Source organism: Balaenoptera physalus (assembly GCF_965194825.1).
Source record: "Balaenoptera physalus genome assembly, chromosome: 3".
Taxonomy (NCBI): Eukaryota; Metazoa; Chordata; class Mammalia; order Artiodactyla; family Balaenopteridae; genus Balaenoptera; species Balaenoptera physalus.
In genome coordinates, this window is record NC_138890.1 from 13,286,404 (window position 1) to 13,305,812 (window position 19,409).

General features: G+C 53.8%; 1 protein-coding gene across 9 annotated transcripts in view; it reads left to right on the forward strand.

Moving 5' to 3' along the window:
* The first annotated feature begins 1,558 nt into the window (after positions 1-1,558).
* The window catches only part of CRTC1 (CREB regulated transcription coactivator 1), a 78,502-nt gene continuing 60,651 nt past the window's right edge, over positions 1,559-19,409 (forward strand). For 5 of the 9 annotated variants that reach the window (XM_082455453.1, XM_082455458.1, XM_082455462.1 and 2 more), the window contains exon 1: positions 1,560-1,733. In XM_082455453.1, coding sequence (XP_082311579.1) covers positions 1,608-1,733 — 126 coding nt within the window. In that variant the 5' untranslated portion in view covers positions 1,560-1,607. Of the gene's footprint in view, positions 1,734-19,409 lie in introns of all 9 variants that reach the window. The other 4 variants (XM_082455460.1, XM_082455457.1, XM_082455461.1 and 1 more) reach the window with 1 other exon arrangement.

The following is a 19,409-nucleotide window of genomic DNA, read 5'->3' on the forward strand; positions in this document are numbered from 1 at the left end:
ATCGTGCTGGTCAGAGCAATGGCTCTGCTGATTGGCCAAGCCTTCCAATTTGAAGGGGAGACTTTGTGGGGAGAGCGAGTGGTGAGACCAGCTCTACCACAAACCAGGGACTGAAAGTTGGAAAGGGTTCCCTGAAAGGTAGTTGGTTGTTGACACCCCAGACAGGGGGCAGATACTTGCTAGGCAAAAAGGCTAGAAGTCCAAGAAAGTGCTCAAAACCATATGAACAAGAAGGATAAAATAGAGCAGTGGCAGTGCCCAGGACACTCCAAATTAAAATCTATGTATGTGTATGTATTTAATGTGGACTTTTCATTAAACTGTTGTAAAATGTAAATGAAAGCATGTTTGGAAAATGTTGGTGTCCCCCTATGATCTCCATCAGTGTCCCCTCCAGCTATCCCTTGCCCTGGTAAAAAAGTGTGCTTGTTGTGCAATTAGAGATGCCCCCAATTCCCCTGGCTGCCCCTCCTGGCTTCTGCCCTGCCCATGCCCCGAAATCCCTGGAGCCTCCTGAATACAAACTTTTGACATTGGTGGTTGGGGATCCCTCTGTCTGGGGAGGGACAACTAGATGTCAGAATCCCTCTTGCCTCCCTAGGTCACCTGCCCCCCCCACCTCATCATTGGGGAGACTCTGCTGTCCCTTTCACTGCTGGGTCTGGGTGGGATTTCTAGACCTGTCCTTTAGCACCCCATGGCAAAGCTGGCTTCCTTGAGCAAAACTGGACTGGAGGAATTCACAGAGAGGAGGCTGAAGCTCTGTAGTTCCAGTTCTCCGAGCTTAAGGATCCAGAAAATAGGAACTGGATAGGGAATAGGAACAGGGAAAGAAAGGTGTTAAGGACGACACTGGGATTTGGGCTGGGGACTGATCGCACCCCCAAAACCATGTTGGCCACAGGAGCCTCCCTTCCTAACATCACTCTCCTCCTGGCCCATCACTGGTTTTATTTTCCACATCACATTTCTCTCCATCTGAAAAGTTCTCGGGTCATTTGTTGGTGGGTTACGTTCCATCCCCCCGCCCCGACTGTGCATCCCATGAGGGCAGGGACCACGTCTGCTTGCTCACGCCGTTCCCCCAGTACGCTTGGCACACATAGGCGCTCTATAAATGAATGAATGCATGCATGGATGAGCAACGCCCTGAACTGGTCTCTAAGCTGAACTGGTCCGATCCCAGGCTCAGCCTCGAGTGCTACCTGTCCTTGGGATGGGTGCTGGCTCCATCTTGGTGACCTGGAAGGGTTTGCGTCCAGGAGTCTCTCTCTTGGGAGCTCCAGCGCCCCAGCCTGTCCCTTGCCCAACAGCCAGGCGGCCGCTGTCCAGCGGGCCAGGAGGCGGCTCACTGCGACTGCGCCGAAATCTCCACCCTCCCTCTCCCACCTCCCCTTCTGGCCTCTGAGCGCGCCGCCGAGGCGCGCGCATGCGCCGTCGCCCCCGCGCCGCACGCCACTCTTGTGCGCATGTGCCGCTCTCACTACAGCCGGCGCGCCTGCGCACTGCCCGCCGCCCGCGGGTCCGGCCGGCGCTTGCGTGGTGGCACCGGCGAGTGGGGGGGGCGAGGAGGTGGAGGAGGAGGAGGAGGAGGAGGCGGCGAGAAGATGGCGACTTCGAACAATCCGCGGAAATTCAGCGAGAAGATCGCTCTGCACAACCAGAAGCAAGCGGAGGAGACGGCGGCTTTCGAGGAGGTCATGAAGGACCTGAGCCTGACGCGGGCCGCGCGGGTAAGGGGGCTGCCCGCGCCGACCCCTCTGGGCCGGAGAGGGAGGCAGGGGGCGCGTGTCTGGCGCGTGCACGGGGTGGGGGGCGCGCGGCGGGGGCGGGGCGCGCGCGGCGGGGGCGGGACTTGGCTCGGCCCAAGGGGACAGGTGTCCCCACGCCCCGGGCGTCGTGGGCGGGACAGGTGCCCCCACATCATCGATACCTGAAGGGGTGAAGGTGTCCCTGCATCATTGCTATCTGAAGTGGGGGACAGGTGTCATTACATCATTGTTACCTGTAGGGGCAGGGGTCTCTACATCATTACTACATGGAGGGAACAGGTGCCATTACATCATTGGTACCTGAGAGGGGAAAGGTGTCCCCACACTGCTACCTGAGGAGGATAGGTGCCTTTATATCACTGCTACCTAGGGCAGTGATACTGAGGTGTGTGAACTGGGTGCTGCTTGCAAGCATCACTGTTACCTGGGGAGGGGGGATAGGTGCTCCTATATCATTGGTACCTGAGGGGGACAGCTGCCCCCACACCATTGCTACCTGAAGGAACAGGTGTCTCTCCATCATTGTCACCTGTGCACTCACTGCCTGAGTGTTGGGGGAAGGACAGGTACCCCCACTTGCAGAGCTGAGATGGGATAGGTATCTCTCCCTTTTGGATACCTGAGGGAAAGGTCTGGCCTCCACTGTGGGGACCTGGGCGGGATCAGGAAGGCAGATTGGGCTGTCTTGGAGCTTGAAGTGCAGACAGCTGCCCCTTCCCCATGCAGCCCATATGGTGGGGACCAGGTGATGTTCCTCCCACTAGGACAAGGTACAGCTGGCCACAGATGGCCCCTGGCCCCTCAGGACCAGGATGGAGGGACAGTTCTTCAGATGGCTGGGTGCTTTTGGTGTGCAGGGGCAGGCCCGGTTACCTGCTAACCTCACCTGGGAAGCCGCTGTAGACCTGGAGCAGGGGCTTGGTTGTGGCTGGGGTCGGGGGTCCTGGCTCTTCTTCTGGGCCCCAGTTCTCTGGCGACCACCATGAGGTGCCAAGCTCCTTGGGTCTCGGTGTCCTCCCTTGTGGAGCGTGTCTAGCAAGCCCTTACTTGTGGGTCAGGGAGGGGAGCATGCTTAGCACAGGTGGCAGTAAATCTCTGCTTCCATCCTGCAGAGCGATGGGACCCCTGTGCTGTACCCTGGGGCCTCGGGGAGGGGTTGAGTGGGAGCTGCAGACACCCACCTCGCTGGTTTCTGGATTTGGCGTCCGATCTGACTGTCCTAGGCAGATCTACCTCCCATGTTGTGAGCCTCAGTTTCTGATTCCTCAGGTGGGCTTTTGGGGTGACATTTTTTAATTAGTTGCTTGTTTCTCTTTGAGATCATGACCTTAAGACTAGAGTGTGTGTCTTCATTTCCATGCATTTGTTCAGCTGTATCAGTCGGGTGGTCACTGTCGGCCAGGTGCTGCTTATCCCTGCTCCAGCAGCTTGCGGCCTCGCTCAGGATGTGGTTGGTGAATGAATGAATGAATGGTAGCTTGAGTGTTGCCCATACGTCAGGGCTTCTGAGTGCAGGAGTGTCCACTTCATCTTGTCTCCAGCATGTAGCGTGTGCTAGCATGCAGTAGGTGTCAAATGTATGTGGTATGACAAGAAGAAGGGGTCACACTGGTTCATGACAGTTCTTCATGATCGGAGGCCTGGTTTCTGCTTTAGGGTTGGAAATGAATTATTGGCTTTTTTTGTTTGTTTGTTTTTGAATTGTTGTTGGAAAGATATCTTTAAAGTAACAACTTTATTGAGATAGTACCATATGATTCACTTGTTTAAAGTGTACAATTCAGTGGTTTTTAGTACATTTACAGAGTTGTGCAACCATCACCATGGTCTAATTCCAGAATGTTTTCATCATTCCTCAAAGAAACTCCGCACCCATTAGCAATCACTTCTCATTTGCCCCTCCCCCCAGCCCCTGGCAGCCACCAATTTTTCTGTCTTTATGGATTTACCTGTTCTGGACAGTTCATATAAATGGAATCATACAAGATGTGGCCTTTTGTGTCTGGCTTCTTTCGCTCAGCCTAATGTCTTAAAGGTTCATCTACATTGTAGCGTGTATCAGGAAGCTTCTTTCCTTTTTATGGCTGAGTAGTATTCCTTTGTATGGCTGGACCACATTTGCTTATCCATTCATTGGTTGATGGGTGTAGAAAAGATTTTTAAGATTCACAGACAGCAGTTCTCTTGGCCCCTGGTAACCGCTTCCCATCTCTTTCCTCCCTCTCCCGGTTGCCTTCCTTTACTTGGGGAATTGGGGAGGTAGGGTGGGCTTGGGCCCTGGGCGGAGGTGCGCTTATACTAGATTTTTACAGACAGAGCAGTGTTATCTATTGGGGGTGATTCTGTCCTCAGGGGACATTTGGCAATGACATTTTTGGTTGTCTCGACTAGCGGAAGGGCTGCTACTGGCATCTAGTGAGTAGAGAGCAGGGATGCTGCTCAACACCCCACGATGCATAGACGGCTCCCACCATAGACAGTGATCCGGCCCCAGGTGTCAGCAGTGTCAAGGCCGAGAAACCTTCAGTTTGAAGGAAACGTTGTGTGGGCAGGGGTGCGAGCTTTGCACCCGGGCAGATCGTTCAAAACTCCGCACCCACCAGTACGGCTGTGCCACTGTGGGCAGGCTGATGGCTTTGCCTGCACCTGAGACCAGGATGGGCAAGCTCTTTCCCAGCCTGTTCCGGCTATTGCACGTGGCACGTGGTACATCAGCAGTGTTTGGTGCAGGTGAGTGAACCCGCCTGATGCAGGGTCCCCTCCTGCTCACCCTCCCGTGGCTGCAGCCTTCCGCGCTGCCTCCGCCTGCGGTAGACACCAGGGTTTCACCTGAGAACAGGTGGGACGTGGCCCAGTTGGTCCCTGCTCTTCTCAGGGGAATTCCACAGGTCAGCATGCCCACTCCTGGAGCGAGCGGGGACACTCGTGTCGATGTGTGTCTGCTCGCGGTCCTCGGTCGTGATGGGTGCACCCGCGGTGCCTTCCCTTGTGAAGGTCAGCAGATGTTGAGCCTGATGAGTAGATCCGTGCTGTCACATCACCCAGGGGCAGGTACCCCAAGGGCTAGTTCGGGTGGGGGATGGGGTGTGACGTCCACTTTCGGGTCGCAGAGTAGAGAGGTGAGTGCACGAATGTTCCTTTCTCGTCCTCAGACTTGGGCAGCCTGATGTGCAGAGAGGGCTGTGGCGCTCTGCTGTGTGACTTCGGGCAGGTTTCTTAACCTCTCTGGGCCTCAGAATCCTGATCTGTGAGCAAGGGTAGCTTGCTTATTCCACAAAATGACATTTTTATTTGCCCAGCACGTCCCAGGGACTGTATTAGGTACTGGGGAGCCAGCAGCATATGAGGCATGTGAGGACCATGCTCTTGGGGAGCCGGCATGGTTTTAGCGGGGACAGGAGAGAATTGCTACAGATAAATGAGGCAGATGCTCTCAGAGAGAAGAAGCAAAGCAATGTGCTAGGACTGGCTAGGGCGGGAGGCTGACGCCTGGACAGTGAGACAGAGGCCCCCCCCCACCCCATGCCAGGGAAGGGTGTCCCTTGTGAGGGAGGCAGGTGCAGAGGCCCCAAGGTGGGAAGGGCTTGGCGAGGTTGGGGCTGGCATATTGAGAGAGAGAGAGGAGAGATGCGGCTGGCCCCTGAGGGCGGGGCCCTGGGGGGTTTGTGATGGTCAGTGGTCTGATCCTTTGCTTGTTTTTGTGATAGCTTTATTGAGCTATCATTCCCAATACATTCAAACCACTCATTTAAAGTGTACTGGGACTTCCCTGGTGGCACAGTGGTTAAGAATCCGCCTGCCAATGTAGGGGACAGCCCTGGCCCCAGGAAGATCCCACACGCCGCGGAGCAACTAAGTCTGTGCGCCACAACTACTGAGCATGCACTCTAGAGCCCGCGAGCCACAACTACTGAGCCCACGCACCACAACTACTGAAGCCCGTGTGCCTAGAGCCCGTGCTCCGCAACAAGAGAAGCCAGCGCGCCTCAGTGAAGAGTAGCCCCCACTCACCGCAACTAGAGAGAAAGCCTGCATGCAGCAACGAAGACCCAACGCAGCCAAAAAAAAAAAAAAGTGTACCATCTAGGGACTTCCCTGGTGGTCCAGTGGTTAAGACTCTGAGTTTCCACTGCAGGGGGCACAGGTTCAATCCCTGGTCGGGGAACTAAGATCCCGCAAGCCGCGCGGCACGGCCAATAAAAATAAATAAAGTGTACCATCCAGTGGTTTTTAGCATATTCACAGAGTTGTGCAACCATCACCAGTCAATTTTAGAACATTTCCATCACCCCAGAAGGAAACCCCGTCCCCTTAGCAGTCACTCCCCATTCCCCCTCCCACACTCCTGGCAACCACTAATCTACTTTCTGTCCCTGTGGATTTGCCTGTTCTGGACATTTCATATAAATGGAATCATATAACACGTAGCTTTTTATGTCTGACTTTTTTTACTCAGCGTGATGTTTCCGAGGTTCATCCATATCGTAGGGTGTATCAGTCCTTCCTTTCTTTATTAAGAATTGTGGTAAAATATACAAAACATACAGTTTACCACCTTTTTTTTTTTTAACATTTATGTATTTTATTTATTTTGGCTGTGCCAGGTCTTAGATGCGGCACTCAGTATCTTTGTTGCGACATGTGGGATCTTTAGTTGCGGCATGAGGACTTCTTAGTTGCGGCATGCGGGATCTAGTTCCCTGACCAGGGATCAAACCCAGGCCCCCTTCATTGGGAACTCAGAGTCTTACCCTGGACCACCAGGGAAGTCCCTAATTTACCATCCTAACCATTGATAAGTGTACAGATCAGTGGTATTAAGTACTTTTACAGTGTCGTGTAGCCACCACTGTCCATTACTTCATTACTCTTTAAGGCTGAATAATACTCCATGGTGTGGATACATTGCATTTCGCGTATCCATTTGTTCATCCGTGGACACTCGGGTTGTTTCCACCTTTTTGGCTGCTGTGAATAGTGGTGCCGTGGACGTTTGTGTCCAAGTGCTTGTGTGGATGCAGGTCTTCCTTTCCCTTGGGTGTATATGCCGAGGAGTGGAATTGCTGGTAACTCTCAAATGGTAACTCTCCATTTAATCATTCAAGGACGCTTCGTGTCTTACAAAGATGGCTGTGAGCTGAGTGGGCAACGGGGTGAGAAGGGAAGCAGGCAGATGGTGCGAGGCCGCTGTAGCATCCCGGTTGGGGAATGGAGAAGGTGGCTTGAGCAGGGAGGTGGCCGTGGCAGTGACCAGAGCGGTGGATTTTGGTGATATTTTGGCAGCAGAGGTGACTGGACGTGTGGGTGGATCGGATGTGGGAGGTGAGGGGAAGAGATGGGGGCGTGTCACCCACTTGCCAGGGGCTCAGGGCACAGGAGGCTCTGCCTGTAACTGATCACTGAGCATCTCAGGGAGCAGCACCTGGGCCAGAAAAAGGCCGTGTGCAAAGCAGTCCACGGTGGCCCAGCCAGGGCTGCCGGCTCTGGCTGCGCTGAAGGAGGGTGTTCTCCCGACCCTACCCTGTGACGGGGGTGGCTCTGCACAGGCTGTTGGAAAACAGGCCTCTGGGCCGCAGGCACCGCGCAGCGGGGGCTCGGGTTAGCTGAGCGTGGAGGCCGCCCCCAGTCCTGGCCTCCATCCTGGGCTTTGGCACCATTTGCCTCTGTGCCGGCTGCTTCAAGTGTCTGGTGCCATCTGCAGCCTTGACACACACACATGCACGCAGGACTCGCCGAGCTGCTCTGTTGAGAGGATGGGGTACACCATACCCCACCTCCAGAAAGCCCCAGCAGTCTCAGTGTTCTCCAGCTTGTGATCTGTCACACCCAATAATAGGTTGAATGGGGGCCCCGAAGAAGATATGCCCACATCCTGACTCCCAGAACCTGTGACTCTGACCTTATTTGGAAAAAAGGTCTCTGCAGATGTGAGTAGGGCAAGGATCTCAAGATGAGGTTGTCCTGGATTTAGGGTGGTCAGATGACTGGCGTCCTCACGAAAAGAGAAGACCCGGACTCACATATGAGAGGCCGTGTATGACGGAGGCAGAGATTGGAGTGTTGCAGCCACGAGCCAGGGATGCGTGGAGCCCCCAGAAGCTGGAAGAGGCAAGGGAGGATCCTCCCCTAGGGCCTCCAGAGGGAATGTGGCCCTGCCGACACCTCGATTTTGGATGTCTGGCCCCCCGAGCTGTGCAAAAATAAATTTGTGTTGTTTTATGCACCCCCCCCCCCACTTTGGTGGTCATTTGTGATGGCAGCCCCGGGACACTCTCCCCTGGGCTGAGACAGAGCCTGCAGAGTCCAAGTACCATGCGGAACCCGCTTCGGGGCGGTGGGCCTGAGGGTTGTCTGCAGATGTGCACATCTGGCCTTCTCTGGCAGGTCATGTTCCCCTCGAGGCCTTGAGTGGGCCCGTCACACACCCATTGTCAGGAACTAGGTAGGGACTCTCGCTCTGTACTGGGCCTGGTGGTGATGGTGAACAAGCCTGAGAAACAGCAGCTAGAGCAAGGGCCCTGGGGCAGGAGGGGGCATCTTGTTGTCAGGAGCTGACCCAGAGTACGGTCACAGTGGGGTGGGGGGTAAAGTTTGTCCTTTGCACTCTCGGGTCCTGCTCCCTGCTGGGCACCGTGTGGCTTTCACTCAACCCCATTCTTGTTGCTCAACCCCTCCCCCACCGGAGAGGAGGTGTCGTCTTTGCCATTGTGCCGATGGGGAAGCTGAGGCCCAGAGCCGCATCCCAGCTGGGAAGAGGCAGAACTGACGTTCAGCTCTGGGATGAGCACACGCGCTGTGTCCGAAACAAGGAAGTAAGAACACAAACTAGAACCTTCAGTAGCTCGCCAGAGCCTGCTTGGCCTCACGGGGGCCTTGGTTTTTCCGAACCGTGACTCAGTTTCTCCAACCACGCCCCTGTTTCTCCCATGACTTGGGCCCTGGACTCCATATTTCCTGTCACTAATTGTCCTCGTCTTGGAGGCGGCCGCCTTGGGACACCATCACACACACCTTTGTGCATGGCCCATGGCTCTTTTCCCCATAAAAGCCATGGTCTAGATCAGGCTGGGTGCCGAAGTCTCTGTGGCTGGCACGGGACACGCTTCTTGGTTCATTGGTCCAGTTGTCATTTGGAAAGAGGCTTTCTTGGAGAGCCCTGGTTCTGTTCCCACAGGGAACTGCTGCGTGGCCCTGCCAGCCTGGGGTCCTGTGTAGAGAACCTTCCTAAAGCTCATGGCCAGCCCGGGCCTCAGAACCATGCTGAGTGACCTTTTTTTGAAAAAAGCCTTTAAAAAATTGACGTGAAATTCACATAAAATGAACCATTTTAATACACATTTCGGTGGCATTTAGCACATTCACAGTGTTGTACAACCATCACCTCTGTCTAGTTCCAGAACATTTCCATCACCCCAGAAGGAAATCCCATCCCCATTAGCAGTCACTCCCTATCCTCCCCTCCCCCATCTCCTGGCAACCACTAATCTACTTTCTGTCTCTATGGATTGGCGTGTCTGGACATTTCATGTAAATGGGTCCATACAACATGTGACCTTTTGTGTTTGGCTTCTTTCACTCAGCATGACGTTTGTGAGGTTCATCCACTTTGTAGCATGTGTCAGAGTGTCATTCCTTTTTGTGGCCAAATAATATTCCGTTGTGTGGATGGACCACATTTAGTTTATCTGTTACCTGTTGATGGGTATATGGCCTGTTTCCACTTTCTCACTGTCATGAATGGTGCTGCTGTGAACATGTGTGTGCAGGTGTTTGCACAAGCCCCTGATTTCACCTTGTGGGCACATGCCCGGGAGTGGAATTGCCGGGCATATTGATTCACTAGGTGGTGGCCGGTGCTCAGGGTGTGCGGTGCTGGGGCCCACCTGCTCTGGGGAATCCAGGGGGGCTTCCTGGACCTGCAGTAGGTGTGGAACCAGGGGTGTCTATGGCTGGGTGAGGGGAGGGTGTCACTGGCTGAGGGACAGGCATGGAAGCTGAGGGCTTAGTTCCGAGGCCGCCTTCTCATTTCCTTGACTGTGACCCACTGTTAGAAATTTGTGTTTCGTGACATAACAGCAGCCACCAACAAACATACAATTGAAACAGTTTTCTCCAAGGAGTCCAGCCCTCCCTGTGTGTGTGCAAAGTTGATATAATTGGTTCCCTTCTGTTTATTATAAAATGCCAGGGACCCACTGAATTGGTTTCATAACCCAGTAATCCAGGGCTCAGTAAGCTACACCTGTTTTTTGTAAATAAAGTTTTATTAGAACACAGCCACGCCCATTCATTTATGCCTTGTCTGTGGCAGTTGAGTCACTGCCACAGAGATCTGATGGCATAAAGAGGTGGAGATATCTACCATCTGGCTCTTTACAGGAGTTTGCTGGCCCTGGGCCAATGGCTGTCACCCACAGTTTGAGCCCCACTGACCAAGAGCAACAAGGAAGGTTGGGAGGATGGTGGGCAGTGGTTTTGTCACTCTTGGGGGTCTCTGAACCACCTCGGAACTAAAGGATGCAGACTCTGGGCTCCCCCAAGATCCTGCTTCTGGAGGTCTGGGTGGGGACCTGAGTTCTGAGTGGGGATCTGAGGACCCTGCCATGTGGGCCTTGCTGGGAGGCCCGGACACCGGGGTCACCAGGGCTGTGGCCAGGTGGAGGGATAGGGTTGGCCTCCGTCAGAGGGGTGAGTGGGCTGTCTGGCCCTTGGTTGGTGGCCTGGTGGTCGTTGTTGGTCCGTACCACCAGGGAGGGTTCTGCTGTCCCTGTCCCCAGTGCTGGCCCGGGGGCACAGTGCCAGGTGACTCTTGGCCATGCAGTGGGTCTTCTGGTCCTGCTCGGGGTTACTTAGGTTACTCTGGGTCAGAATTGGGCCGTTGTGGGCGTCCCGAAGGCTGAGTGCTGGGCCTCCTCTGCCGCTCTCGGCGCCGGGAGCTTCTGGTTTCAGCTCAGTGGTACAGGCTCCCTTCCGTGCTGTTCCGTGAGACAGGGCACCGGCGCCTCAGGGGTTGGGATTCAGAGTCCTTGGTGCTGGGGATTTCTTTTTTAACGGGGACCCTCTGGAGGATGCCATGCGGGTGCCAGGGGTGGGGCCTGGCCTGGGGAGAGACCGGCCCGAGGGCAGCGGTGGGGAAGTGTCAGAAATGGGTGCCGCAGGGTGCTCACCCCGGCCGGTTCTGCCTCTGCGGGCATTTGGCAACATCTGGGGACATCTTGGGTTGTCATGACTCAGCGCGGTGGGTGTTCCTGGCATCTGGTGAACGGAGACCAGGGATGCCGCTCAACACCCTGCAGTGTGCACGAGGCCCCTGATGTCGGTGGGTGCCGAGGCTGAGAAGCCCTGCTCCTGTGCTCCCCCGCGTGCCAGGATTGTGCAGGCGAGAAGGGGTCGGTAGAGGCCCCCGGTTCCTTGAGGTGCAGACCTTGAGCCTGACGACATGACAACACCCCAGGCAGCTGATGGCATCCTCCTGGGTTTACTGAGGGGGAAACCATGGCTCAGAGAGCAAATGTCACAGAACATTCGAGGTGGGAGAGCTGGGATTTGACCCCTTTGGACAGACCCAGGCCACCACACGTTTTCCCCTGTCTCATGCAGCTCTGGGAGTTGGCCAGCTGCTCGGGGTGGGGCAGAGCCTTCCAGGCTGCTGGAACCCTGTGCGTGGAGGGAAGGGCTTGAGGAGCATAGACTGTGCACGGGCAGAGGGCTGGGGAGGGAGGCGGGGCGGGTGATGGAGGGCCCTAGGCCAGGCCCTGTTTGTGGGCCATGGGGTGTCATGGAAGGTTCCAGCAGGATGGTGACGTGAGTGACACGAAGGTGCGGGAGTGGCAGGGGCCATACTTGCTAGAGCCCAGGTGCGTACACCCGGCAAGTTGTGGCGGTCACCCCGAGAAAGAGCCTGTTGCTTCCCCTGGTTCACAGATGAGAAACCAAGGCATGACGGGTCACGTGGTTTGCTGTGTGTGGAGGTGCTGGGATCAACCCTGTGTCTGAATCTGGGGCCCACATTTTTCTTAATGCAGCCATAAGGGACCCTGTTGGAGGCTGAGCTTAGATTCATATACTCTGTTGATGACCATGGCGGTCATCCCTGGTGTTTTGCAAATCAGGCGTTCATTGTGTTCCTCTCTGTGCCTGCCCCACCTGTGTGTCTGTCTCTGAGCCCCCTGCAGCAGGGAGGGGACTGTAGCACCTTGGGCTCGGCCACGGTGAGGACAGAGGGAAGGCCGATTTGGGACATTTCAGAGGTAATAATGACAGGGTTTATTCAGAGGTGAACAGGAAGGAGAGCGAGGTGTGGGAACCAGTGAGAAAGGGGTGGGGATGGGAGAGTCTCACCTCATCTTGGAGCCTGTAGGATGGATTGGCCCCCCATTTCTGGCTGGGGCATCTCTGACCCCCTCTCCTAACCTCCCTCCCTCCACCATGTCCAGCTCTACCCCAGAGCAGAGGTGGGTGTGCCCTGCCCTGGCCAGGGGTGGCTCTGGTGCCGCTGGCCGGATGGGGGTCCAGGTGCGCAAACAAGGAAGCCACTGCTTGCCTCTTCGGGCCAAGGATTCAGAGAGAGTCAATATTTATTATTTGCCAGATGGAAGTGAGGCGCGGCTGGGGCTTCCTCCTCAGGGTTCTCAGATGGGCATGGAGGGGAGAAAGTGCTTGGGGTGGTGGGGCGGGGTCAGGGGGTTCTGTAGCACCTGGTACCCAGCTTGGGACCATGCTGCTGGGCTTCTCCCTGCTTCCTCCTGAGTGAGTTTAGACCTGGGAGTCCCCTCTGGGCTCCTCTCCCTCTCCGTGAAGCGGGGGTCACAGTGGTGTCTGCCTCATAGGATTGTGGTGAGACATAGACGGGTTAACCCAGGTAGCGTGTCCGGAATGGGGCTCGCACAAAGATGCTCGCTGCGTGCTTGCTGCTGCTAAGATTCTGGAGGCGTGTGCACAGTGAACGCGCGGCGGCACTCAGCGGCACTGGGTGGGCAAATGGCAGGCATTCAGCAGACACTCGGCTCCTGCTCAGCAGGTACACAGTATACCCGGCAAGTGCTCAGCAGACACAGAGCGGACCATTGGTGGGTGCACAGCAGGCATTCAGCAGGCACACAGGGTGTACGCAGCAGGTGCTCAGCAGGCACTTGGCAGCAGACATGGAGTGGACACAGCAGACACTCAGCAGGCACAGAGTGGGTTTTCGACAGGCGCTAAGCAGATACTGGACTGTGCCCCCCCGAGGGCAGGCCTCTCTCTAGTTCATTTTAGGATCTTCTGGGTGCACGTGTCCTTTAAAAGGGCCAGTTTCCCACCACACAGTCAGGCTTCTCCCCTTAAGTAGTGGGAATGTGGCGTGGGGTCCCGTTTTCCATCTGGGAATGTGTACCAGGTGCCGAGTGGCTACAGAGCCAGGTGGGTAGTGGGATTTTCCCAGAGCTACAGTTTTCTGAACAGTTTTAGGGAGAAACTTGGAGTTTGTGTTGACTACGCAGGGGTCTGGAGTGGACTGGCAGAGCCCTGTGGGCTCCGGAGGGCGGGCCTGGCGCAGCGTGGTGCCTGTTCGGCCCTGCAGGTACCCTGGGCTGGGCAATGTAGGAAGCACCGGGTCCCCCAATGAGGTCTCCCTGCAGTGGCCAGGGTTTGGACTGGAAAGTCTAGTCCTTCAGTCAGTATTTATTGAGCGCCTACTTTGTGCTGGGCCCTGGGGACACCTTGCAGAACAAGTCACCAGGAGCCCCTGCCCCAGGGGGGACACCATGCCAGCAGCCAGCTGGTCCCTGGCCCCAAGGTCATGGCTCTGAGAGAGTGAAATGGGATGGGAGTAGGGGGGCCCTTTGGTGGAGGTGGTGTTTGGGCTGAGCCCCGGGGCACAAGGGTGAGCCATGGGATTGGGGGATGTGAGGCCTGTTGTTGGGGAGAGCCTGGCCTGGCCGAGCTCCGTGGGTGATGTGTCATGGGCCCCCGTGAGGGGTCGGAGTCTGATTCTGGGGTGGTGGGGTGCTCCAGAAAGGCTATGAGCAGGGCAGTGATGTGCGATGTAGGTTTAGCAAGGATCCCTCCAGCCACCATATGGGCACAGGCCTGGGGAGAGTGAGGGCAGGGGATGCAGGGGTCTGGGGTGGACTAGTCCCCTGGGAGGGGACCAGGGCAGGCATCCCCAAGGGGTGGTGGGTGCTGAGGGAATGCACGCTGACTCCTTACAGACCAGGACTTGCTGACTTGGCAGAAGTTCTTTCACCCAAGAATCGGGAATCTGATTCCCCAGGGTGGGGATGGGGGAGGTTTATATTAAATAGCTTTCACTTTATGCTCTGGTGGCCCCCGTAATGAGGAAAGGCATTTCTGCAGCAGAGAAGAGACCTTGAGTCCTAATTTCATATGTGAACTTCCTTCTCTGTCAGGTGGTCCCATCCTGACACCCCACTGGTCACGGGGGTTTCACCCCAAAGCCGGGGCACAGCATTCTATCCAGAGGGGTCAGTCTCTGTTGTGAAGGACAGATCATTTCCCTTGTTGGCTGTTGAGCGTTTGAGCCTCTGTTCCTGGATCCAGCCTGGGAGCTTGGTGGTCCCTCCTGAGTTGCCCTGCTCCTGCAAGGACGCTCATGAGGGGAGAAGCCCTGTGAGAGCTTTTGAGGGCTGCCCTTCCCTGCCAGCTGGGGTTGCAGGGACGCACTCTGCCACACTTTTTTTTTTTCAATAATAAAAGAAATTGTTTATGTCTCAAAACTTTGATGAGAATTGAAAACAGAAAACCCAAAGCACTTCCCTTTTCCTCCGTGCATCTGACAACAGCTCACCTGGGCGCGGAGGGTGGGTGGGTGCATGCCAGCTGGTCGTTCGCCTGGAAATCTCAGGGAGGAAGTGTCAGCCCAGCCAGGCAGAGTGCCCAGGGCTGGCTCTGCAGGGCTGGCCAGTCCTCGGGCTGGGGACACGGGGAGGTGGAGCGTGCCCCACAAAGACCGAGATCTGTCCGCCCTGCCGGAACGTCCAGGGGGCTGCTGTGTCCATGCCCTGCCGGCTAAAGAGCCTCTCTCACATTGAGATCAAGTTCAGTGATCAAGTTCAGAAGAGACAAACTCCTGCGGCCCTCCTCCATGGGTCCTTTTGTACCCGTGAGCATTGTGTTGTCTTGATCCCTTCTGTCCTCCCGAGCAGGAGGGCTTTGATAGCTGTAATTAGGATGGGAGCAGCTCATTAAATCATCACAGAATCAATGCACAGCCTCAGGAGTGATTTATGGGCCCAGCAGCCGAGGTGCCAAGGAGATGCTAATTTCATCCCTGCTGGCTCAGCAGATGCAGAGGGAGGAGCCCTGAGGGTCAATAGCAGGGGCCTTCTGGGGGTCACTTGTGCCCAAGAGCCCGCCCCATGGCGACCCTCCCACCCTGCAAGTCTAAGTGGCTATTATTGGGGCTCAAAGCCCTGCCTCTGCCGGCTTCCCCCAAATGACTCCTCCTCTGTGCCTCAGTTTCCCATGTGTAGAGTTGTACAGATTAGATGACATGCCCACCCTAAGCGCTTAGCCTCATGCCGGTGGGCATCAGGGTGCCCCATGGGGCAGGGTCTTACACTTTGCACCCATGTGCCCCGGCTTGACATGTGACAGATGCCAAGAAACAGTTTAGGAATTGTCTGTTCAGTTTTATTGGGGGGGGAATATTCATTTCTTTTCACTTTTTCTTTTGAGAGAGTTTTAGATTTAGTGGGAAGTTGCAAAGACAGTACAGTTTCCATAGCCTCTCACCATGAACGTGTCACAGGACCAGGACAGCAGTATTGTCACAGGTCTATTAACTAGACTCGAGTCTGTGTTTGGATGTCCCCAGATGTCCCTCAGTGACCTTTTTTGGGCCCAGGTTCTGTCCAGGCTCCCACGTTGCACTTAGTCGTTGGGTCACCTCAGTCTCCTCCAATCCATGATGCTCAGGGTTTCCTCATCGTCCACGACCTTCACCTCTTGAAGAGAACTGCTCAGTCTTTTTGTGGAATGTCATTCAGGGCGGTTTGTCTGTTTTCTTGCCATTGGGTTAAGGTGGTGTGTTTTTGGCAGGAATTCCATAGGAGTGAAATGCTAATTTTCTTTTTGTATTTTTTCTTTTTAAAAATTGTGGGAGGGAATTTCCTGGCGGTCCAGTGGTTAGGACTCAGCACTTTCACTGCCCGGACCCGGGTTAGATCCTTGGTCAGGGAACTAGGATCCCGCAAGTCGCGTGACATGGCCAAATAAGTAAATAAATGAAGTGGGAAAATATACGTAATGGTTTACCATCTTAACCATTTTTAAGTGTACAGTTCGGGGGCATTAAGTACATTCACATTGTGGTGCTACTGTCCCTACCATCCATCTCTGGAACTCTTTTCATCTTGCAAAACCGAAACTCTGTTCCCATATTAAACACTTTCTGTCTCTATGAATTTGACTGCTCTAGGGACCTCATGTAAATGGACTGACTCATAATATTTGTCCTTTTGTGACTGGCTTATTTCGCTTAGCATAATGTCCTCAAGGTTTGTCCGTGGTGTAGCATATGTCAGAATTTCCTTCCTTTTTAAGGTTGAATAATATTTCATTGTATGGATGGACCACATTTGTTTATCCATTTATTCTTCATTGGACACTTGGGTTGCTTCCACCTTTTGGCCATTGTGAATAATGCTGCTCTGAACATGGCTGTACAAATATCTGTTCGAATCCCTGCTCCCATTTTTTTGGGGGGTGTATACCCAAAAGTGGGATTGCTGAATCATGTGGCCATCCTGTGTTTAATTTTTTGAGGAACCGCCACACTGTTTTCCACAGCGGCTGTACATTCCCGCCAACAGTGCACAAAGGTTCCAACTCTTTCACATCCTCACCAATACTTTCTATTTTATGGCTTTTTGATTATAGCCATCCTTGTGGGTGTGAGGTGGTATCTCATTGTGGTTTTGATTTGCATTTCCCTAATGATTAGTGATGTTGAACATCTTTTCATGCACATGTTGGCCATTTGTATGTTTTCTTTGGAGAGATATCTGTTTGGGTCCTTTGCCCATTTTATTTTTTTTAAATGTAAGTTTCAAGCGTACAGCATTGTAGTTCAACATCTGTGTACACTGCAGAGTGATCACCAACACAAGTCTAGTTACCATCCATCACCATACAGTTGACCCCTTCACCCATTTTGTCCACCCCCAACCCCTTTTCCCTCTGGTAACCACTAATCTATTCTCTGTATCGATGAGTTTTTATTTTATTTTGTTTGTTCTTATTTTTAGGTTCCACATATGAGCGAAATCATATGGTATTTGTTTTTTTCCATCTGACTTATTTGACATAGCATAACACTCTCATATCCATTTATGTTGTCTCAAATGGCAGGACTTCATTCTTTTTTATGGCTGAGTTGTACTCAGTGTGTGTGTATGTGTGTGTGTGTATGTATAAATACATATGTATAAAACATTTTCTTTATCCATTCATCCATCGATGGGCACTTAGTTTGTTCCAATATCTTGGTTATTATAAATAGTGTGGAAATGAACATAAGGATGCATATATGTTTTCTAATTAGTTTTTTTGTGTTACTTTACCCATTTTTGAATTGAGTTGTTTTTTGCTGTTGAGGTTTAGGAGTTCCATATATATTCTGGATATTAATCCCTTATCAGATACATGATCTGCAAATATTTTCTCACGTTCCATGGGAATGGGGCCTTTTCACTCTGTTGATGGTGTCCTTTGATACACAAATGTTTTCAATTTTGACAAAGTCCAATTTATATATATTTTTCTGTTGTTGACTGTGTTTTTGGTGTCACAGCCAAGAAGTCATTGCCAAATCTAATGTTTTGAAGCTTTTCCTCTGTTTTCTTCTGAGTTTTATAGTCTTAGCTTCTATAGTTTTAGTTACATAGTTAAAGTTTTATAGTTTTAGCTTTAGGTCTGGATCCATGTTGAGTTAATTTCTATATATGGTATAAGGTATTGGTTCAGCCTCAGTCTTTTGCATGTGGAGATCCAGTTTTCCCAGCACCATTTGTTGAAAAGAGTGTCCTTTCCTTTTTGGATGGTCTTGGCACCCTTGTCAAAAATCATTTGACCATATATGTGAAAGTTTATTTCTGGGCTCTCTATTCTATTCCATTGGTGTTATATGTCTTTATGTCAGTACCACACTGTCTTGGTTGCTGTAGTTTTGTGGTAAGTTTAGAGATCGGGAAGTATGAGTCCTCCAACTTTGTTCTTTTTAAAGATGGTCTTGGCTATTTGGGATCCCTTGAGATTCCATACGAACTTTACAGTGGATTTTTCTATTTCTGCCAAAAATGTTGTTGGGATTTTTTTTTTTTTTTTTTTTTTTGGCCACGCTGTGCGGCATGCAGGATCTTACCCCAATTAGGGATCTAAACCTGTGCCCCCTGCAGTGGGAGCGCAGAGTCTTAACCACTGGACTGCCAGGGAAGCCCCTGTTGTTGGGATTTTGATAGGGATTGCATTGTCTCTGTAGGTTGCTTTGGGTATTGTTGCCATCCTAACAGTATGAAGTTCTGTTCCTCTCCTGCCAGCTGTGTGACCCTGGGCAAACACATAACTGGCCCCTGTCAGTTTTCCCATCACCGCTCCTAAGATGTGCTGTAGAGGGGGTTAACCATGTCAGTGTGTGAACAACCCTTAGGACTGTACCTGCACACAGTTGGTGCCCTGTGGAGGGAATCACATCTGCTGACTGCCCTGAGGAGCTACTGACTTAGAGGGGAGAAGAGGTTACTGGAGGGTGGGGCCAAGCTGGGAGGGCTGCCTGGAGGCGGAGAGCTCTGCGGTGGGACAGGAGGTGGGTAGGGAGTGACAGCGTCTTTGGGAGGAGGAGGAACAGCATGTCCTGCGGCACAGAGACCTGGCAGGGGATTGTCTGGGGCACGACTGTGGGGCGAGGGGAATCTGGGGGCTCAGGAGCTGTGGAGGAGAGGTGACCGCCATGCCGGCCACGGCGGGGAGGCCCGAGGGAAGAACGGGGCCACCCCCGGGTTTCTGGCTGCCGCATGGGGAAGAGCATGGTGTCATCTGCCAGGGCCAGGAGGAGTGGGGGTGTGGAGTGGAGGACTCAGGAGGACAAGAGCCTCGTGAGGGGCTGCTGAGATGGAGGAGGTTCCTGTGAGCATCACAGAGAGCGTTCCGAGCACAAGGCCAGGTGGCACACTGGAGTTGCTGGCTGACTTCGGCATCCGGGGCAGCCCTAGAAGGGGTGACACGTGAGAAGCAGAGGGCTGAGTCCTTAAGAGAGCCGTGTTGGAGGGAGCTGGGAGGGGACCACAGGGCGGAGGCTGGGAGAGGAGCGAAGTAACGGGGAGAGAGGGGGGTTCCCTCGCAAGGGTAGCCACGGGCACCAGGCTGGAGAGGCACCCCCGGTCGACAAAGGCCTGACCAGCAGTGCCTGCTCTGAGCCTTCATGGTGCTTGGAGGTGCAGGGCTACAGCTGCGTCTGGAGCAGTGGGTGCCCGATGGGGCATGGGGGGAGCCATGTTGGGCCCTGTGGTGCCCCGAGTGAGGTTCGCCTGGGGGTGCGGGCGAGGGTGCACCTGGCAGAGGGCACAGCAGCTGCAGAGGCTTGGCGTCACGGGGTGGGGGTTGCCTGTGAGAAGGTGGGGACCAAGGGGACAGGATCCT